We start from the raw sequence: 23,860 nt of genomic DNA on the forward strand, positions 1-23,860 counted from the left end.
ATTACGCCAGGGCACTATTTTGGCATATGTCCAAAGTAAACACAAAGGGCATATATCAAGACAGTATAGTACTATAAAAAAGTTACCATGTGAACTGTGTAGAAAATCTAATAAATACCTATAAAGCAATACCAGACCGCTTTATTACAGGATTAAATACATAATTAAAAGACATCAGTACAGGGAAAGGCGACATCAACTGGAGGAAGACTTGGCAGGTACAAAGTTAAAAAATTGTCCATATTGATATACAGAACCAAATCAAATAAAGTGCAAGTGTATTAGTGTATCAAATACATATAAGAGACAAAGAACAGTTACCCATGCTGTGTCTCCACCAGGATGGCGCCAGGCCATCGGCGAACCTTTGTCTGGGGGTTGTGTCATCACTGAGGGACACAGTTTAAATACCCAAAGAAACCAATCACAAAAGACCCTATATATTAAGCACCTGTGAGAAGATGTGGCCGCGCTGTTTCGGCGTGATGGCGCGTGTCACGTGATATCTACACGTGACCACACCGATGACAACATGATGATGACGCGGGACCGGAGTCGCAACGTATACATCGCGAGATCCAAGTCGGCGGCAACAAAGGCATAAATGCGACTGCTCAGGCCTGGCAGTTATACCAAACAAATGGTATCAGTCATAAATATTGTATTTGCATGATTGATTATACTAGATGCGAATTCCGGCCAACAGAAAGAGTGGAAATGGAGAGGTAAAAATCAAGAAAAGAGAAGAAGAAGAAGAAAACAGATGAAGAGGGCGAGGAGTCCTACACAGAACTAGAATAGGGGAAAAAAACATCATGTTGCTAAACACTTTAAATTGCATCATGCCTGTGACCATAGGGTTTTGAAAGTTCGAGCCATCGATTGTGTGCTAAGGAATGTTCGTGGTGGTGATATCTCGAAAAGGTTGGCACAACTGGAATGTAAATGGATCTGGAAACTTAACACTTTGCTCCCAAATCGATTAAATGAATCTACGGGCTTCTCCTCGTTCTTATAGGTTGTTCCTGTGCGTTGTCTTTGGACTTCCCCAGGTCTCCATATACCACATGGTTTTAATTATTTTAACGTATTTTAATTACTCCAGTATTTTTGGGTAATTTTTGTGGGATTTATGTCATCTTACCACTTGTACCATGGAGGTGGAATATGGTTTTAAGGTATAGAAGTGGGGTGGGGAGTGTGTCAATAGATTAAGGGATTATGATTTTGAGCTATGGGTTATTGTATTTTTTCACATATTGCATTTGTGTTTTCTCAATTATGTAGAATGATATTTATTGAATCACTTTTGCACAATTATTATTTCACATTCACTTTATTTTGATTGATATTTGTCATCATATATTGCACATATTTACATATTATTCTTATTTTATTAGGACATTCACAATTATTCATTATCACGAGTCTTTAATTGTAATTTATTTGAATAATTGTATGCATTTATTATGATCATGGATCTCATTTAATTATAAATATAATTTTTTTTTTATTTTGTGCTTTTTGATGTATGCACTAATCATGATGTTTTTTTCCCCCTATTCTAGTTCTGTGTAGGACTCCTCCCCCTCTTCTTCTGTTTTCTTCTTCTTCTTCTCTTTTCTTGATTTTTACCTCTCCACTCTTTCTGTTGGCCGGAATTCGCATCTAGTATAATCAATCATGCAAATACAATAATTATGACTGGTACCATTTGTTTGGATCTAACTGCCAGGCCTGAGCAGGCGCATTTATGCCTTTGATGCCGCCGGCCCGGATCTCGCGATGTGTATGTTGCGACTCCAGTCCCGCGTCATCATGTGATCGGCGGTGTGGTCACGTGATGATATCACGTAACACGCGCCATCACGAGAATTTTAATGATATCGAGCACCGAAACAGCATGGCCACATCTCCTCACAGGTGCTAAATATATAGGGTCTTTTGTGATTGGTTTCTTTGGTTATTTAAACTGTGTCCCTCAGTGATGACACCACCCCCAGACGAAGGTTTGCAGAAACACTTGTTGGGGCTGGCACCATCCTGGTGGAGACACAGCATGGGTAACTGTTCTTTGTCCCTTATATGTATTTGATACACTAATGCACTTGCACTTTATTTGATTTGGTTCTGTATATCAATATTGACAATTTTTTAACTTTGTTCCTGCCATGTCTTCCTCCAGTTGATGTCGCCTTTCCCTGTATTGATGCCTTTTAATTATGTATTTAATCCTGTAATAAAGTTTTGCATTTGATTTGCAAGCAGTCTGGTATTGCTTTATAGGTATATATTTAAGTTATTATACCATAAGCTTTTTTAGGCTAAGTCTAACCCATCAGGGTGCCAATTTGGCAGATACAGTAATTTTTGGGGCTTTTTGGTTGTTGTGTAGAAAATCTGCATATCCTTTAGGTTTATTCTATAAAGGAGTATATATAGTGAATCTTCCAATAAAACCTTCAGAATGTTTTTTTGTGTTAGTTGTAAAGGGTAAATAATAAAAGATCTACAGTAAATAGTCAATAACCTAATGATTTGCAAAAACAAACCACCTTACAGTAACTTTGCACTTGAGCAGGGTCAGACAGCTATCCGCTGATGATTCAGGTATATGACAGCACACTCAGGAACTGCATGGTGTTAACAATGTAACATCATGACAGCTTACTGGCAGTTTCCTTTCCTGTTCTATTTCGGGAGTAATGCTACATCTGTATCAGATTACCCTACTTAGTAAGATAAGACCGCTCAACACATTTGGTCATGACAAGAAAAATGAAATCAAGTAAAAAGAAACCTCTAAAAGCCTAAAAACGTGTCTATGAAATGCGGACAAGCCCTTAATACTAGGTGTCATTAAAGGGAACCTGTCACCTTAAAAATGCATATAAATCCGCCAGCATTACCTTTAACCTGTTGGGGACACATGACGTACAGGTACGGCATGATGTCCCGGTAATTAAGGACACATGACGTACCGGTAAGTCGTGTAGTTCCGATCACCGCGCGGGTGCCTGCTTAAATCATTGAGCAGGCACGCTGGGACAATGCGCGGGGGGTCCTGTGACCCCCCGTGTCGGTGATTGCAGCAAACCGCAGGTCAATTCAGACCTGCGGTTTGCTGCGTTTCCAGGTTATTCGGGTCTCTGGGGACCCGATAACCCGGAACAGGATGGTGATCGGTAGTGTGATATTACACCACCAATCACCATCCTGCGATCCTGAGAGGTGATGGTGACATCACCTCTCAGGATGGGCTCTCATTGGCTGCACGGATCTCCAGAGCCAGCACCCCCATCTGTGCCCAGCACCCCCTTCACCTTCACCAAGGTATTTAGGGAAAGGTTAGGGACAGGTTAGGTTAGGCAGGGATATTTAGGGAAAGTTTAGTTGGAAAAAAAAAAAAAGGTTTTGGTTGCATCACCCTAAATCGGGTGTTTGCGGTCCACAGCACAGCTGTGTGACCCTAGACCACCCCTCAGGGGTGCAGCAGCTTGCCCCCCTGCCCCAACCACAACTTTTTTTTGCGTACGCTGACTGTGGTCGGCACTCTTAGCACATCGCACACCCCACCGCCGATCAACTTAGGACGGTTGATCAGCGAGTTAGAATTTTTTAGCCTTTTTTTTTTATTTAAAAAATAATAATTTTGTCTGTTAGGTTTAGGGTAAGTCTGCGAACACCCAAGCCCCCACACACACGCACACCAAATAAAGATTTCCACACACGTACACACACACACTCCCCTATGGCCTGCCGGATGTTCTCGGCCGAGGAGGCATACGCCCAGCTTGCCTCCGAGTCCGAGAGCCCCAGTGAGGAAGAGGATGACCCCACTTTCCTTTTGTCATCCGCGTCCTCCTCATCATCTAGCGATGATGATGAGCCCCCAAGGCGGCGGAGACGCCGCCAGGCGGAGCAAGGGGACCGCCATGCTAGGGTCCCTGTGGCCCACACTAGTACGAGCAGCTCTGGGATTCGTACTAGTTTTCCGGCCCACCAATTAAATCCACCGGAGCCCACTACCGGTGAACTTGCATGGTGTACCCCAGAGCATTTTGAGCCCGTGATTCCTGAGTTTGTAGGCCAACCAGGAATCCAGATTTCCACAGTGGGCTTCACTGAATACGACTACTTTAGTCTTTTTTTCAGTGACCACTTTGTAAATCTGATGGTGGAGCAAAGGAACCTGTACGCCAAACAGTTCATTGCTCAACACCCGGGCTTTTTGGCTATGGCCGGTGGCTAGACTCCGGTCAGTGCAGCCGAGATAAGGACGTTTTGGGGCCTCGTGCTGCACATGGACCTAGTCAAAAAACCCAGTGTCAGGCATTACTGGAGTGGGGACGTCCTCTACCAGACCCCACTTTACAGTATGGCTTTGACACGCTCCCGGTTTGAGGCCATCCGGAAATGCCTGCATTATGCAGATAATGCAGCATGTCCCCCCCCAAGGTGATCCTGCCTATGACCGCCTGTACAAAATCAGGCCGGTCATCGATCACTTTGGGGCCAAATTTTTTGGAGGCCTATGTACCTGGAAGGGAGGTCGCGGTTGATGAGTCTCTCATTGCTTTCAAGGGGAGACTCATTTTCCACCAGTATGTTCCCTCTAAGCGGGGCGAAGTATGGCGTGAAGCTGTACAAACTTTGTGAGAGTACCTCAGGGTACACTTACAAGTTTCGTGTGTACGAGGGGCGAGATTCCCGTATTCCCCAGAATGTCCCCCCACTCTGGGTGTTAGCAGGAAAACTTGTGTGGGACCTTATGCACCCACTGCAAGATAAGGGTTACCACCTGTACGTGGATAACTTTTATACTAGTATCCCCCTTGTTCCAGTCCCTCGCCGCCAGATCCACGTCCGCTTGTGGGACCGTGTGGAAAAATCAACGCGGCCTCCCTACCCACCCCCTCCAGGTACCTATCCCCAGGGGTGAGACCCCTGCCCTTACCAGTGGAAACCTGTTGCTGGTCAGATATAAGGACAAGAGGGATGTCCTTGTACTGTCCACAATTCACGGTAACGGCATCACCCCTGTCCCTGTGCGAGGTACCGCGGCAACGGTCCTCAAGCCCGATTGTATCGTCAACTACAATCGGTATATGGGAGGAGTTGATCTCTCTGTTGAAGTCCTCAAGCCATATAATGCCATGCGCAAAACCCGCGCATGGTACAAAAAAATTGCGGTCTACTTAGTACAGGTTGCCTTGTACAACTCTTTTGTGCTGTCCCGGAGCGCTGGCAACACAGGGAAATTCCTTCAGTTCTATGAGGCAGTCCTCAAGGACCTGATCTTTTCTGACAGGGAAAGAGCAGGCCGGAGTACCTCGGGAGTGGAGGCGCCCAGATCGTCCCTGGCCAACACTTTCCAGGGGTGGTCCCCCATACTGGAAAGAAGAGACGGACCCCAAAAAAGTGTGTCACAGGAGGGGGATACGGAAGGACACCACCACTCAGTGTGACACGTGCCCCGATCACCCATTGCAAAAAAAATGCTACAAAATCCACCGCATAATGTGCAACAAAACCTGCAAGGTTGTAAAATCTGCACCTGCCGATTTTGTTGCAGAAAATTCTGCAACGTGTGAGGCACCCTAGGCTTTTAGGACTAGTCAAACTCTTTGCTGCTGCTTTTTAAATCCATTAGCAGAATACTGGTCATTGCTGGCATTCTTCTTAGGGAGCATCAGGCACAGGCTGTCATGAAACACTAGTTATGGCCCTGTGGCAATGCCATGCAGAATATGTCGCCTGCTGGGCCACGCGACTTACTTCAGTAGTTATTGCATAATCACAGTTTGCAGACCTCATCATATAGTAACAATTGTCCATGCTGTCACATACACAGTTCTGCTATGACGCTGACTATAGCTTTCACTCGGGAATCTCAAATAAAACAAACACATTTACTGTTTTAATAATAAAACTGTAAAAAGTGTCAAACTGTGCTTTAGAACAAAGAGATAAAACGCGACAGGGATGATTAGATACTAGCAGTTCATCACGGAAATGAACGTAATGTACTAGTTTTAGACAATGAACAGACCGTGAAAAAGATTATTAACACAGATGCCCATGGAGAGTAGTTTTTTACGAATCGCTGGGAGAGGGGGGTCAATGTGCAGTACTTACTAGGAAAACCAATATTCATACATTCAATGGGTTATTTTCACAATTCTTCTCTATACAAAACAGAGACGTAGACCATATTACAAAACTAATTTCCCACTTAGACACTTTGAGCCCATGTACCAACTGCTATATACAGCATTTCTCTCTAAATTCCATTGCTTTATATGTATAGTGTACGTCTACTCCTTTCTCTATTCCAGACGTGTGTCAGCTTGCACATACTCTGGCAACATCACAAAGCCCCGGGCTACACAATGAGATAGACCTGTAATCATCATACACATAATTTTTTCATAGCTCACATCATTGCAAATATTTTATGCATAGTGAAATCAGACTACATCCCTATAACAGTTATTAATGCCAGAAAACTGGGATTTTGCATTAATGACCTATGCTTAGAGGTGATCGGTGGAGGGTACTACTCATGGGACCCCCACCAATTAGCAGAACACAGGGTGTGACTGCATATGATACAGCAGTTCCATTTAAGTGAACAGGACAAAGCGCTATGGATACTGTATGTGTGTGGATGAGTTGGTACTGCAGTTCTTCATTAAACCCTTCATTTGCCTATTTGCACATGAAGTGTCTAACCAATATCTTTATACTTTATGGCTGTATCATGGGGCGTTCCGCTTCTGAGCAGAATAGCTACTGGTGACTACAGCCATAGTGTACAGTCGTGGCCAAAAGTTTTGAGAATTACATAAATATTGGAAATTGGAAAAGTTGCTGCTTAAGTTTTTATAATAGCAATTTGCATATACTCCAGAATGTTATGAAGAGTGATCAGATGAATTGCATAGTCCTTCTTTGCCATGAAAATGAACTTAATCCCCAAAAAAACCTTTCCACTTCATTTCATTGCTGTCATTAAAGGACCTGCTGAGATCATTTCAGTAATCGTCTTGTTAACTCAGGTGAGAATGTTGACGAGCACAAGGCTGGAGATCATTATGTCAGGCTGATTGGGTTAAAATGGCAGACTTGACATGTTAAAAGGAGGGTGATGCTTGAAATCATTGTTCTTCCATTGTTGACCATGGTGACCTGCAAAGAAACGCGTGCAGCCATGATAGCGTTGCATAAAAATGGCTTCACAGGCAAGGATATTGTGGCTACTAAGATTGCACCTCAATCAACAATTTATAGGATCATCAAGAACTTCAAGGAAAGAGGTTCAATTCTTGTTAAGAAGGCTTCAGGGCGTCCAAGAAAGTCCAGCAAGCGCCAGGATCGTCTCCTAAAGAGAATTCAGCTGCGGGATCGGAGTGCCACCAGTGCAGAGCTTGCTCAGGAATGGCAGCAGGCAGGTGTGAGCGCATCTGCACGCACAGTGAGGCGAAGACTTTTGGAAGATAGCCTGGTGTCAAGAAGGACAGCAAAGAAGCCACTTCTCTCCAAAAAAAACATCAGGGACAGATTGATCTTCTGCAGAAAGTATGGTGAATGGACTGCTGAGGACTGGGGCAAAGTCATATTGTCCGATGAAGCCTCTTTCCGATTGTTTGGGGCATCTGGAAAAAGGCTTGTCCGGAGAAGAAAAGGTGAGCGCTACCATCAGTCCTGTGTCATGCCAACAGTAAAGCATCCTGAGACCATTTATGTGTGGGGTTGCTTCTCATCCAAGGGAGTGGGCTCACTCACAATTTTGGCCAAAAACACAGCCATGAATAAAGAATGGTACCAAAACACCCTCCAACAGCAACTTCTTCCAACAATCCAACAACAGTTTGGTGAAGAACAATGCATTTTCCAGCACGATGGAGCACCGTGCCATAAGGCAAAAGTGATAACTAAGTGGCTCGGGGACCAAAACGTTGACATTTTGGGTCCATGGCCTGGAAACTCCCCAAATCTTAATCCCATTGAGAACTTGCGGTCAATCCTCAAGAGGCGGGTGGACAAACAAAAACCCACTAATTCTGACAAACTGCAAGAAGTGATTATGAAAGAATGGGTTGCTATCAGTCAGGAATTGGCCCAGAAGTTGATTGAGAGCATGCCCAGTCGAATTGCAAAGGTCCTGAAAAAGAAGGGCCAACACTGCAAATACTGACTCTTTGCATAAATGTCATGTAATTGTCGATAAAAGCCTTTGAAACGTATGAAGTGGGTGTAATTATATTTCACTACATCACAGAAACAACTGAAACAAAGATCAAAAAGCAGTTTAGCAGCAAACTTTGTGAAAACTAATATTTTTGTCATTCTCAAAACTTTTGGCCACGACTGTATACTACATGTATAGGCAGTGCAGTCACTGATACAAAAAAAACATGATCAGCAGTTGGAGTAAATTAAGTCAACGGAAATCACAGAAGGTAGAATTCTGATGGAAAACACACATTGGCTTTTAGTGGTTTAGTCAGTGGGGTTTGCATTTCAAGTAGTAGATAGTTACCCTTGCTTCTTTATCATCACCAACACAAATGGTGGAACAATGCAACAGTTTCACAGTTCAGATCTGATCTCTTAGCTGGACCAATGTGTGCAACTCATTCCTCATTACCTCTGATATGATGTTAATAAAGAAGTTTATAGTGCCAGGGTGGTTACATTCACACAAGTTTAACTTAGGACAGGTGGGAATGGGAATTAAGGGAAAGGGAGTGAGAACCAGACTCAATTAAAGAGGACCTTTCACCGATCCTGACATTGTGAACTAAGTACCATGACATATACAGCGGCGCCCAGGGATCTCACTGCACTTACTATTATCCCTGGGCGCCGCTCCGCTCTCCCGTTATGTCCGCCGGTATGTTCGGGGACTTGGTTATAGTAGGCGGAGTCTGCCCTTGTTCTGCGGGCATCTCCTTCTCCTAGGCTGTAGCGCTGGCCAATCGCAGCGCAGAGCTCACAGCCTGGGAGGTTTTTTTCTCCCAGGCTGTGAGCTCTGCGCTGCGATTGGCCAGCGCTACAGCCTAGGAGGAGACGCCCGCAGAACAAGGGCAGACTCCGCCTACTATAACCAAGTCCCCGAACATACCGGCGGACATAACGGGAGAACGGAGCGGCGCCCAGGGATAATAGTAAGTGCAGTGAGATCCCTGCGCGCCGCTGTATATATCATGATACTTAGTTCACAATGTCAGGATCGGTGAAAGGTCCTCTTTAAGCATTAATGGTATTTAATTGTAACAAAGTATCTAAGTTTTTTTTTTTAGAACTGTCCACTGTTCCTGCTGTGATCATGCCCTGAAGTAGACTATTCCCCAGATTTACAGTGGTTATGGTGAAGCCTTGTCTCCATAAGGTTACTGAACTTTTTCTTCTCCAGATGGTGTCAGTGAACCCTTGTCTTTTAAGGGGATTTTACACAGAACGGCTTTTTACCATATTTTTTGTAAGGGTCAATTATATAAGTTAATCATGTCCCCCTTAGACTCTTTTTCTAAAGACTACATAAATTTAATTATTTTGGATGTTTGCCATAACCCATACCGAATTCAAATAAGAACTGTCATGGACTCTGGACTAAGCATTAAATCCAATTTACAATGTGGAAAATAATTATCATTTTATTCAAAGTTCTTCATTTCTAATTCAGATGAGAGACCGTCTCACCTCATTTACAGAAACAGCAATTCGTTCTCTGTCCAATGATTTTCTACTCTGAGTTATCAAAGGAAGTGGAAACCTAAATGCAATCAATGGTTTGATGTTCAAGATACTGTAGCCTTATCTTTCAGCTCCCATAGGGAGGATCCACAAATGCAAAGCACCTGCATGTAGTGATTCCCTTCAGTCATGTTAGCTGAAACAAATCATTGCTTTAGTTACTCTGACCTCTAAAATATCAGGCAAGGATGACTATTGGCTTGATCAAGACCAGAAAATGAACCTCAGGTATGCAATGCCACTATCCAACGCCTGACATGTGTCAAGGTGAGTGCAGTGATTTATTGACCCCAGGGAAAATGTAGCTCTACAGCTGAAACCATGTTGATGCTTCTCTATAAAAAACAATAAATCTGATCAAGGAATGTCAATACAAGACTTCTGTGTCGCATCTGAACATTTTCTAAAAGAAAATTCCATTTTTTGAAAATCACTTTTACACTGGCAAATACACGTTCTAAACAGTACAAAAACACATATAAAATTCAAAAAAAAAAAATAATTGCATATTCAGCAATGCATTGAGGCCTGGCGATAAATTTGGAAATTAAAAATTTCTGACAACTCTGATTTGGGGGGAGGTCTGAATATATAAATGACAGCATTAATGCACGGTCATACAGGAAATTCTGTAAATCACTGAATGAGACCACCCCTAGACTCATAAGTACAGAACGAGAGCAGATTTCTAATTTATAGTTGGTGAATTCCGTGGTTGTATGTACTGTAGGAGCTGCCTCGTGTGGACGGGGCTTGTGCTCAGGGCTGGTACAGTGTATATGATGATAATATGGGTACAATATATGTTTCAGTTAAGCAGGTCAAATATAGAGGCCTCCATTCCAAACAGGTCATAGACAGCCTAGCTAACATAAATAAAACCCCAGTTTAAAAAAAGTTGGTACGTTGTGTAAAATGTAAAGAAATGTATATAAAAAGAGAATGCAATAATTTGCAAATCTCATAGACCCATATTTTATTCACAATTGAACATAGAACACATATTTTACAATATCATGAAAAAAAAAAGACTCTTTTGGAACCTGATGGCAGCAATGCATCTCAAAAAAGTTAGTACAGGGACAACAAAAGGCTTGAAAAGTAAGTGGTACTAATAAAAAAAACAACAGGAGGGGCAATTTCAGTATAAAAGGAGCATGTTAGAAAGGCAAAATCTCTCAGAAGAGGTTCACTAATAACTGTGAAAAAGTGCATCTACAAATTGTGAAACAATTAAAAAAAAAAAAGTTCCTCAATGTAAAATTGATAAAGATTCAGATAATCTGGAAAAATCCATGTGTGCGAGGGTTAATATTGGACGCTCATGGTCTATGGTCCCTGAGGTGGCACTGTATTAAAAACAGACATGATTCGATACTGGAAATCACTGTATAGGCTCAGGAACACTTCCAGAAATCATTGTCTGTTAACACAGTTCGCTGTACAATCCTCAAATGCAAGTTAAAGCTTTATCATATAAAGAAGTCATATGTCAACAAGATCCAGAAATGCCATTGTCTTCTCCAGGCAAAGCTCATTAAAAATGGACTTAGGCAAAACAGAAAACCGTTCTGTGGTTAGATTAATAAAACTATGACATTTTTTGGGGAAATCAAAAGGATAAGGGCCATCCAGCTTGTTACCGATGCACAGTTCAAAAGCTGAACGGTATATAGAGGTTTTGGAACAACATATGCTCCCATCCAGACATCTCTTTCAGGGAAGACCTTGCATATTTTAACAAGACAATGCTAAATCACATACTGTATCCCTCACAATAGAAAGGCTTTGCAGTAGAAGAGTCCTGTTGCTGAACTGGCCTGCCTATAGTCCAGACCTTTCACCAATAGAAAACATTTGGCTAATCATGAAACTAAAACTCTGACAAAGACCCAGGACTGTTGAGAAGCTAGAATCCTACGTCAGACAGTAACAGGACAATATTCCTCTACCAAAACTCCAGCAATTGGTCTCCACAATTCCCAGAAGTTTACAGACTGTTTTTAAAAGAAAAGAAGATGCTATACAATGGTAGACATGGCTCAATTCCCAATTTTTTTGAGATGTGTTGCTGCTATCAAGATCTAAATGAGTTTTATTTTTATTTTTCACGAAATGGTAATGTCTCACTTTGATATGTGTTCTATAATCTATGTAAATTTTTTTTTCGGAATTGTGGTTGTAGAAGAAAGGACAGATTACTGCTCCTGCTGCCTAGAATTCATATTTATGAAGCATTTGAGTCTGTTCTTACATCTGAATACTGTCATTGGCCACTACTAGGGGCACTACTTCTAAACAGAAAATAACGCATAAGGTTATAGATGATAATTAAAGGGAGACTGTGTTAATCAAAAAAGTGTGAGCTTCTGGGGTGATCACATATTTAATATACACTCTGTTAAAATGATGCCACTTAGGCCTCCTGCACACGACCGTTGTGTGCACCCGTGGCCGTTGTGCCGTTTTCCATTTTTTTTCGCGGACCCATTGACTTTCAATGGGTCCGTGGAAAAATCAGAAAATGCACCGTTTTGCAGCCGCATCCGTGATCCGTGTTTCCTGGCCGTGAAAAAAATATGACCGGTCCTATTTTTTTCACGGCCAACGGTTCACGGACCCATTCAAGTCAATGGGTCCGTGAAAGAACACGGATGCACACAAGATTGGCATCCGTGTCCGTAGGTTACTTTTTATACAGACGGATCCGAAGATCCGTCTGCATAAAAGCTTTTTCATAGCTGAGTTTTCACTTCGTGAAAACTCAGAACCGACAGTATATTCTAACACAGAGGCGTTCCCATGGTGATGGGGACGCTTCAGGTTAGAATATACTAAAAGAACTGTGTACATGACTGCCCCCTGCTGCCTGGCAGGTGCTGCCAGGCAGCAAGGGGCAGCCCCCCCCTGTAGTTAACACATTGGTGGCCAGTGCGGCCGGCCCCCCCCTCCCTCCCCTGTAGTTAACTCGTTGGTGGCCAGTGGGCCCCCCCCTGTAGTTAACACATTGGTGGCCAGTGAGGCCGCCCCCCCCTCCCTCCCCTGTAGTTAACTCGTTGGTGGCCAGTGGGGCCCCCTCCCTCCCCTGTAGTTAACTCATTGGTGGCCAGTGCGGCCGGCCTCCCCCTCCCCTGTAGTTAACTCATTGGTGGCCAGTGGGCCCCCCCCTCCCTCCCCTGTAGTTAACTCGTTGGTGGCCAGTGGGCCTTCTCCCCTCCCTCCCCCTCCTAATTAAAATCTCCCCCCTATCATTGGTGGCAGCGGAGTGTACCGATCGGAGTCCCAGTTTAATCGCTGGGGCTCCGATCGGTAACCATGGCAACCAGGACGCTACTGAAGTCCCGGTTGCCATGGTTACTTAGCAATTTGTAGAACCATTATGCTTACCTGCGAGCTGCGATCTCTGCGTCCGGCCGGGAGCTCCTCCTACTGGTAAGTGACAGGTCATGTCACTTACCAGTAGGAGGAGCTCCCGGCCGGACCTGTCACTTACCAGTAGGAGGAGCTCCCGGCCGGACGCAGAGATCGCAGCTCGCAGGTAAGTATAATGGTTCTACAAATTGCTAAGTAACCATGGCAACCGGGACTGCAGTAGCGTCCTGGTTGCCATGGTTACCGATCGGAGCCCCAGCGATTAAACTGGGACTCCGATCGGTACACTCCGCTGCCACCAATGATAGGGGGGAGATTTTAATTAGGAGGGGGAGGGAGGGAAGAAGGCCCACTGGCCACCAACGAGTTAACTACAGGGGAGGGAGGGGGGGGCCCACTGGCCACCAACGAGTTAACTACAGGGGAGGGAGGGGGGCCGGCCGCACTGGCCACCAATGAGTTAACTACAGGGGAGGGAGGGGGGCCGGCCGCACTGGCCACCAATGAGTTAACTACAGGGGAGGGAGGGGGGGGGGGTTGGCCGCACTGGCCACCAATGTGTTAACTACAGGGGAGGGAGGGGGGGGGGGGCGGCCGCACTGGCCACCAATGAGTTAACTACAGGGGGGGGCGGCCGCACTGGCCACCAATGTGTTAACCACAGGGAAGGGGGGGCTGCCCCCTGCTGCCTGGCAGCACCTGCCAGGCAGCAGGGGGCAGTCATGTACACAGTTATTTTAGTATATTCTAACCTGAAGCGTCCCCATCACCATGGGAACGCCTCTGTGTTAGAATATACTGTCGGATTTGAGTTTCACGATGTAACTCAAATCCGACGGTATATTCTAACATAGAGGCGTTCCCATGGTGATGGGGACGCTTCAAGTTAAAATATACCATCGGATTGGAGAAAACTCCGATCCGATGGTATATTAACTCCTGACTTTACATTGAAAGTCAATGGGGGACGGATCCGTTTGAAATTGCACCATATTGTGTCAACGTCAAACGGATCCGTCCCCATTGACTTGCATTGTAATTCAGGACGGATCCGTTTGTCTCCGCACGGCCAGGCGGACACCAAAACGACTTTTTTTTCATGTCCGTGGATCCTCAAAAAATCAAGGAAGACCCACGGACGAAAAAACGGTCACGGATCACGGAAAAATGGAACCCCGTTTTGCGGACCGCAAAAAAATACTGTCGTGTGCATGAGGCCTTAGAGTAGCTACATCTGTGCCAGCTTCTTACATTCACTTGTACTGTCTTACTGCTGATCTGCAGCTGCAAAACTTCATTAAGTAGAGAGCAATCCTTGGGTAATGTTTTTGGCCGAGCCTCCAATGTGAGCATGGCATACAGAAACAGCGTAATGTAATGGTACTACACAAAGTTTTTGCAAACGGTTATGTTGCAGTTGGCCCACCAATGTGCAGTCTGATACTTGTGAAGCATTGTAATCCTCAATTCCAATAACTTTTTTTTTTACTGCTCCTCTGCTCAGGTTTGTTTGACAGAGTTTGCGTGGTTTCTTGATTCTGAAAACTGTTGACCACTTATTGTTTACGGATTTTTGTAACATATTCTATAAAAGCAGCACGTAGCATGCTTTTCTATCACTAGCTCATAAATCCCAGGGTGCTAATTACCAACAAGCGATATTACTATGATTCAAACAGTGTCAGCAAAAGAACCCTCAAAATCTTCTGCTCAACATGTATGATTCCTTTGTTGTGCAGTCATACGGCAGAGTACGGAGCTGCACCTGAATTCTATCATTCAGTTGCATAAGCGCTTCATTTTGTGATTGAGGTTCCGCTGAGGGAAATTATACATATTTCCATTACTCACCTACAATTTCGAAAATTCATTACGGCAGCTATTCTACCCTGAAGTGTTTCTGACGCATGTGTAACTCACAAAGGCTGCATAGTCTTGATATTGACTGAGAGGTTTTGTCCATCAAGGCAACAGTAGAACGTAATATATATCATCAAAATCAATTCTACAAGTAAGAAACAATGTAGTTGATTGCCTGCAATGTGATTGTCAATTATTTGTGGATTCAGTCATCTGGTTGGTTACTGAAATGAATTACTTTACAAGAAACACATACAATTGCTGAATCCAACAGTGGAATATGATAGAATAATGTTTGTTAAATCCAATACTCATACCAGGATTGTTGAAGAGAAAGCTGATATTATACTAATGCACTGATCACTATGCAGAAAACAAAAGAAACAAGCTCTCAAATGTTCACAGCCAACTATACCTAGACCAACTAAATTAGAGGTCCAAGTAAATTTATAATGGGATGAGAATTAGGCCTCAAGCACACAGTCATTTACAGAGCTACTCTCCTCCAGATACAAGCATTGTCTCATGCCTTTTGTCTGAGGCTTTGCCATGTGATGAATCCTTAAAGGGCTATCAATACCCTGAGTATGCGTGATATATCCATAAGAATTATTATCAAGGACTGGGTCCTTTCTATGGTGAAGAAGGGTCATCGATGAAAAGTTGGCACCGGTGTTTGCTTTTCCTACTGAAATCAATGGACAGATGGAAAGACATAACCTACATTGACCTCTCCAATTATTTCAATGAGAAAATCAGTCACTAAAGCTTGCTTTGAAGTGGAGAACAATACGCTTTTGGACATACCATAAACAGAGTCGGACTGGCCCAGAACAATACCAAGGGATGCCACTGGTGGGTCCTGGCTCTGACACGGTAATGGGCTCCAGTGATCCAGCAAAAGACAACCCGAATTTGGAACTGACTGGAGCCAACTACTTGTCCTTAAGAACTATTATGTAATGATAGATAACCAATTAGATATGTCCTGTGTGTAATGATAACAAAGATTACTTGTAATTAAAGGGTAACTGTCATATATATATTTTTTTATGTAATTGGATTGGTCTGACTAAGTTTACCTTAGTTCCCTAGTTGATACTTTTGCATAGGTATTGAGTTACTTAGTAATTGCAGCATGCTCTTTCCTCCCCCAGGTATTTCAGTGCTGCGGCTAAAACAGCGTTGTTAGGTGTCCTCCGTCTCCTATCTTTTATGTATAGAGAGGACGGAGGACATGTGTGCGCGCTCCCGTCGGACCAGGATAAGGGGTTATTATCACAAAGTGCCGATATTCACAATAAAAATTCACCATCAACACTACTCAGGAGGAAGAGGACGTGTTTAAGTCTGAAGAAAGCCGATTGGTTGGGGTGAGGCTGTGCGTTCCCAAGATGAGCAGAATGAATTTTGGGTAGTTAGGGAGGGAGGTCTTAGCCTCAGAAAGAAGTCTTGTGAGGAGCGGTTGCTTTGGACAGAATCTTATTAAACAAGTGGTATGTGAACACAATAATTAGTGAGTATGGATTATCACCACGGCAGCAACAACATATGTGAAAATTTAATTTAAAATAAAAATATGACAGTTATCCTTTAAAAATGGCCATGACATGTGCTGTATAGATGGATGAGGCCTCTCAGGGTCATCTGCTCTGGTGGGGTCCAGGAACTCAGCCATAAATGTCTAAGATTGGAATTCCATTTTAATAGGAGCAAATCATATTACAAAAATATTCTAAATCAATTCTGCATTTCTATAACCTTTTTAGTCCTTGAAATTGTCTTGTTTGCTCATAAACGGTCAAGCAAAAATTAGTCTACTTAGCTAATTCATCAGATAATAGAGGTTGACCGGCTACATGATTTCAAGCTTAGAAAAATGTGCAAAATGTGCTCCTCAAAATACTTTCTTATCCCCAACTAATAGAGCTACACAGGACTTTATTTTGCTTAAAATACCTGAAACTCTGTGATGAAGCAGTCACTGTCCATAACTGCTTTATTATAGGCTTACCATCCACCATTATCTATAGAAGTCTGAAAATAAGCAGGATGTCTGTTGCCAAGACACTGCTGAATTCCATAAATGTATTTAAAGGAACTTCTACGGAACAAACTTTCAGATTTCTTGTGCATAAAAAAAAAACAGTTTTTAGATTATAAAAGACTGTATAAACATAATCTTGTCATACCTGGGCAATGAGGGCAACAAGAATCTTGAGTACGAGTAGGGTTTTGACAAAGAAGGGGAGGGCAAACTTCAGTCTCGCACAAGACTCGTCCACTGTGGCAAGTACACTGGGTGCAAGAATCAATATTCCATGTCTCTCCCTCAATGTAATATTCCCCTCCAGGAGCATGGCAGATTGATGGGTCTGTGGAGTCAGGCTTCTTCCCGCTAGAGTCATCTGTAACAGAAGATTTGTAGATAGTATTAATAAGATTTTGTATTTATTATCACTGTTAGAATTGCAGAACATTTAGACCTGGTCACAAAACAGAGGTCGCAATAACTGTATCTCAGCTCTGGACCATATAATTGATGATGATAAGAAGAGCTCTTTAAGGTGAAGAAAACAATCATACAGTACATTAAAGGGCATCGGTCAACAGATTTGTACCTATGAAACTGACTGACCCGTTACATGTCCTTTTGGTAGCTGAAGGCATCAATGTTGCTTCTATGTTCATATGTGCCCACATTGCTGAGAAAATGTTTTAATATTATGCAAACGAGCCTCTAGGAGCAACGGGGGTGTTGCCTTTATACCTACAGGTTCTGCTCTCTCCAAGTGCTGTACCCTCTCCACTTTGATTGACAGGGCCAGGCAGTGAAAATATCATCACACCATGTCAAAGTGGAGAGGGCGCGGCAACGCCGCCATTGATCCTCGAGGCTCATCTGCATATATTAAAACAGCCGGTAAAAAAACTCCCAATGCTTCTTTCACATTAACATTATTAGCACTCTGCAATGCCTACCTGCTCCACTGACTGCGAGCAGCAGTTTTAGTCTAGCCAAATCCCAGAATGCTTGCCGGGTAGCAGCCGGATCTCAGATAGACCTCATGAGTGTCAATGGGGTTTGCAGGCATTAAAGTTTAACGCCATGCAATGCCGAATCCAGAGAGCTCCGGCAGAAAACAGTCTGCCTAAACTAATAATGCTAGTCTAAAACTTGCCTAACACAAAGGGGCAGATTTATTAATCCTGTTTAAAGGGGTTGTATGGGTTTATCATATTGATGACCTATCCTCAGGATACGTCATCAATATCAGATCGTCGGGGGTCTGACACCCAGTACTCCCGCCGATCAGCTGTATGAGGTGCGCACGTGCCATCTCCCTTCTCTCTTCCTCACTGCTGATGTCTATGGCAAAGCAGCAGAGAACAGGAAGAGAGACAGGACATGCACACTGCGCACGCCGTCTTCTCATACAGCTGATCGGCGGGGGTGCCGGGTGTCAGACTCCCGCTGATCTGATATTGATGCCCTATCCTGAGGATAAGTCATCAATATGAAAAGCCCGGGCAACCCCTTTAATTTTTAAAGAGCATAACAGTGTAAAGATATGCTACATGCGTCAGCGGCTCACTCTGTATGATAAGTTTGCGCTACCTTATTGGGGGCTTACTTTGCTGCAAAATTTTGGTGCAATTTTGATGTCACATTTAAGCCACATGCCATTTGACACATCCTTTTTTCTCAAAGCCATGCCTCTTGTCCAGTACATCACCAACGTCTAAAACACATAATGAATGTGGTGCAAATTGAGCCCCAATTCTGGCACATTTAACTTAGTAAATGTCCTCTAACATATAAATGGTAGCTTTTTTATTATTTATTTCAGAACTGACCATTCAATTCTGTATGTACATACATAATCAAGGTTTTGCTTGCCTAATACACATTCACCTACGGGCAGTGACACTAAACAGAAGAAATGCCCCCAGAACCAGCTTTGTGACTGCTGCCTGTAATAGGATGGGGACATGAATGGAGTTGAGCTATGAAAGCATTCTACCTTCATACAGTTTGTCTGAAAACATTAACGTTTGCATTCAGTGGCCCGTTAAAGTGACAAGCATCTTCTGGCTGCAAATCAAAGTTAAGTCTCTGCTTACACGAAGCATCATTTTATTTTTATTTTTTTCATTGAAGTTGGGAGAAAATCAATAACCTTTAGCTCTGAGCAAAATTTCTGTGACTTCTCTGAAACCAAGGAACAGTATTTTCTCTGGCTCATGCAGCTCGCCTTATCTAAATTTTTCACACGCAAACAGAAAATTATGTACACCCTGTAGCCATGGAGATGGCGGCAATAATACTGAAAAGGTTTGTAAATGACTTACTGTCCCTGATCTCCTCATCCACAGCATAGATTGTAGTTTTATAAAAGGGACTCGGCAGCTTCCATGATGCACACCACATCATTTTGATTTGTAGAATGAGCTAAGAATAAGTTTGCCAAATGTCTAAACGTCTAATGGTATAAGATGTCTTCAGGCTGAAGTTGACTTAATGACAAGTACTATGTCAATGGACAATGGAACATATTAGTAACGAAGACTGATAATTGCAAACTAGTTAATTATTCCACAATTTTTCTGCAAAGCAAAATTGTCATAAAACCATCTGGAGTTGTAGGTTTTAGATAATGAGGTGTACAGTATGTGTGCATTTTAAAACTACGTTACTAGAGCAAGGATAAACTATACCGAACATAATATGAACTGTCTGCTTTAACTATTCCTTTGTCATATGCCCCATTAAACCCTACTGAGATGTTAAAGGGAAAACCTTAAAGGGGTTGTCCAACAGACAGGTTTCTTAACTGCTTGCCAACCACCAGTTGACTAGAAATGTTCTGGCGGTCGGCACATATCTCTGCACAGACATTTCTAAATGTCCTTGCAGTGATTGCAACCGCACACTGATCGTGAAGCATGGGGAGTGGGGAGCCCACTGTCAGTAACAGCAGAGTTCCCTTTAGAGAAAGCAGGGATGGTTTTTACCTTCCCTGTCTTCCCCATTGCTCTATGTACAGTGCTTCTATAGAAAGCAGTAATGCTGTTCCTGCTTCGGTGCCAGCAGTCATGGGGGACCGGATGTCTGCACAAGCTGCTGGGTCTTAGCAGACCCTGATCAGATCTGCAGTGAGGCAGTACAAGCTTGTTCAACCTTTCCTAGGGATGTATTTCCCCTGTAACTGGAGCTACTATGTCAAATAAAAAAATAAATACTACATAAAAACAAGTATAAAATCCCACCACACTGCAGCTTCTTACCCTGCCCCCAGCAACCATAACCCATACATCCCATATATAAAAACAACTGTTATGGAAATGGACAATTAAAAAAAAAAAAAAAACTTACGTGCATATTAAAAAAATTAAGAGTGAAAATAGACTATTCTCCCATTTTTTACATTTTTCTGAGTATAAAAAAATAATAAAGTATTATAAAAAAAATAAAAAATAAAGACACATGTACTAAACAATAGAAAATATGCCTGGTCAAAAAGGGGGTAAAAAGCATAGTCTTGAACGGCTTGAATAGCACTGCCACCTCGCCTGGTCCTTAGTTAGGTCCCTAGTTCTCTGGCTGCAAGCGACATGTCGGTATAAACTAGGAGTAACACTATATCTGGCCATTATAGGACATATAGTCTGCATTTTTTCATCAGTTTTTCATCAGTAAATTTCTATGAACTCAGTCCAGAATGGGCAGGAACTAGCTGATATGATGTCTCCCATACAGCACAAACAGGGAGAAGAGGCAATCATGCTCCCTTACCTCTCTCACGCAATAAGAAGCAGCAATGGCATGGGAGACATTATACAGCAGTGTTGCTGTGAATCCAGCACTGACATGTGGTAGAAAACTTATTAGATCATTAAACAGTATCTATATCTGTCTCTCTGGCTCTATCTTTCTTTGCCAGCTCCCTCCTTCCCTCCCCCACTCTATAGACTTCAATGGGCTTCAGCTGTCACCTGATTTCCCAGTGAACTACAGAGAGAGTAATCAGTGCAGGAGAGAATTCTGATCAATGGGAGAAGAGGCATTTTTAGGTATATTTAAAAGTTTCATCATTTATGCTATTTATTTATGGAAAAAAAATGGCATTTACTCTTTAATCAGGCAGTAAACTATTTCAATAGCCCAATGTGGTGTGCACCTAAACTAAAAGATACTGAGTCATATTTTTCATTGAATTGCAAACTCCATCACATACAAACCCCTAATGACACAACAGGCAGTCTTCTTTTGAGTAGTAAATAATGATAACACTTAACTGCAAGTAGAGTATATAAAAATATACCATTACAATAGACAGGCTTATTGCTTTCGATTTTCTCTAAAGGCTGAGCATGGGAGGTATATCTATTCCTCAGTGGTTCTGAGCCCTTCATTTGCAAGAATGATTACTCTCATTTGTGACACAGAAACGGATTTACATTTGTACATGGCACGTAATGTCACGTTCTCTATTAAACAGAATATTAAGTCAAGGAGATCTGCCGTTTTTGCTCAAATGTCAAGGGCTTCACAAAGTCTGCTAAAGACATCAGATTAAAAATGGATTAGTTAATGGGGCAACCTCTGATACTTTGCTTCAGAACTATTCCATTAACAACACCAATGGTCAAGAGACTTAATCCTACTGAAGTATTTGCCCTTGAATGCGCTGCTGACAAACCTGGCCTTGAAAGGAAAAGAAAAAATAAAGCCAGTCTATTATAAGGTTTCTGGCACATAACCTTACAGTAGCTGTAGGACTATCAAGTCTCCTTTGATATACTTCTCACTCTGACTAAGGCCACACTGAGACTTTCTGTAACAATACTAATTGATTTTAAAGGGAATCTCCAGGAAGTTCACTGGTAAATTACTCACAATGGAGGACATTTCCTAAACCTTTAATGGCAACATATTGGTGTAATAAAGTCGCAAATTATGTTGGACACCATATTTGAACCATAATTTGCAACCCATGGCACTTCTTGCCACTTTTTGAAGTGGTGAGAAAAGGTGATAGGGCTTAACATGAGGGATGGGGCTTCTCATGTCCTGCTAGATTTACTATAACTTATGCCAAAATACTGGTGAAAGTTTTAGTGCAAGTCTACGCCAGCCCCTAGCTGACATAAATGTGAGTTTCTGGCACAGAGGGCCAGAGGTGTTTAATAAGAGACATCTTAACAAAGTAGGCACATCTCACTCGGGCACACGGGGGATCAAGACTGCCATATGGCAATGGCAGTCTCGATGAAGCTCTCCAAATGTCTTGTAGGAATAGCTCAGCTGGTACTTTTTACATGCTAGAGAATGTGAAAATAAGCAGTTAATGACACCGAGGGTAGGCCCAAGCTGCTCTGAGCACTCTTGCTCGTACAGCTTTCTCTGCCATCCCCTACCTCTAATTGTAGATTGAGGAGAGGCTCAGGATACTGAGCAAATAAAAAAGGAGAACTCCGCTTAAAAGATTTTATAAAAAAAATATGAAGTATATAAAATAAAAAGCTATGTGTTTCAGTGGCGGGTCACCACCTTCATCAGGCTACCCAACTCTATTGCTTGATTGACAGAACTAGGTTCCTGTATAGTCATCTCAACTGGCCCTGTCAATCAAGGAGAAGGAAGGACTGGCAGAGAAAGTAGGAGGAGAAAGGGTGCACTGGAGTGGCGTGGCCCTGCCCTCAATGCACTTAATTGCTAATTTACATATTAATTAAAAGCACTTCTCCAGAATGAAGCAACGTGTCACTAAAAGAAAGGTATCACTACATTCAGCTGAACCAGCCTTACAAGGTTTAACAGTGAATTGTTTGGTGACAGATTCCCTTTAACTATCCAGTGACAGCATAATTCAATGCATTCCTATAAACTACAGCTGTAACTTGAGAGTTAAAATCAATCAGAAGTTCTACAAAAAGGCTTCATGGAGCTCAGGCCTTTTTTCAGTCTCCAGAAGATTATGAATGAGAATCATATAAAAAGAGCACGGACCATGCAATGAACCTAACAGAAAATACACCGCTCAAAAAAATAAAGGGAACACAAAAATAACACATCCTAGATCTGAATTAATTAAATATTCTTCTGAAATACTTTGTTCTTTACATAATTGAATGTGCTGACAACAAAATCACACACAAATTTAAAAATGGAAATTAAATTTTTCAACCCATGGAGGTCTGGATTTGGAGTCACACTCAAAATTAAAGTGGAAAAACACACTACAGGCTGATCCAACTTTGATGTAATGTCCTTAAAACAAGTCAAAATGAGTCTCAGTAGTGTGTGTGCCCTCCACGTGCCTGTATGACCTCCCTACAATGCCTGTGCATGCTCCTGATGAGGTGGCGGACGGTCTCCTGAGGGATCTCCTCCCAGACCTGGACTAAAGCATCTGCCAACTCCTGGACAGTCTGTGGTGCAACGTGACGTTGGTGGATAGAGCGAGACAAGATGTCCCAGATGTGCTCAATTGGATTCAGGTCTGTGGAACGGGCGGGGCAGTCCATAGCATCAATGCCTTCGTCTTGCAGGAACTGCTGACACACTCCAGCCACATGAGGTCTAGCATTGTCTTGCATTAAGAGGAACCCAGGGCCAACCGCACCAGCATATGGTCTCACAAGGGGTCTGAGGACCTCATCTCGGTACCTAATGGCAGTCAGGCTACCTCTGGCAAGCACATGGAGGGCTGTGCAGCCCTCCAAAGAAATGCCACCCCACACCATTACTGACCCAATGCCAAACCGGTCATGCTGGAGGATGTTGCAGGCAGCAGAACGTTCTCGACGGCGTCTCCAGACTCTGTCACGTCTGTCACATGTGCTCAGTGTGAACCTGTTT

The 23,860-nt window shown here is 42.9% G+C and overlaps 1 protein-coding gene across 1 annotated transcript in view; it reads right to left on the reverse strand.

The window, feature by feature from the left end:
- CRIM1 (cysteine rich transmembrane BMP regulator 1) overlaps positions 1-23,860 on the reverse strand; it is a 772,316-nt gene that overhangs the window by 66,806 nt on the left and 681,650 nt on the right. Inside the window, exon 12 of the mRNA XM_040429546.1 lies at positions 17,187-17,402. Coding sequence (XP_040285480.1) covers positions 17,187-17,402 — 216 coding nt within the window. The remainder of the gene's footprint in view (positions 1-17,186; positions 17,403-23,860) is intronic.

The sequence above is a fragment of the Bufo bufo genome, chromosome 4, assembly GCF_905171765.1.
Source record: "Bufo bufo chromosome 4, aBufBuf1.1, whole genome shotgun sequence".
NCBI lineage: Eukaryota > Metazoa > Chordata > Amphibia > Anura > Bufonidae > Bufo > Bufo bufo.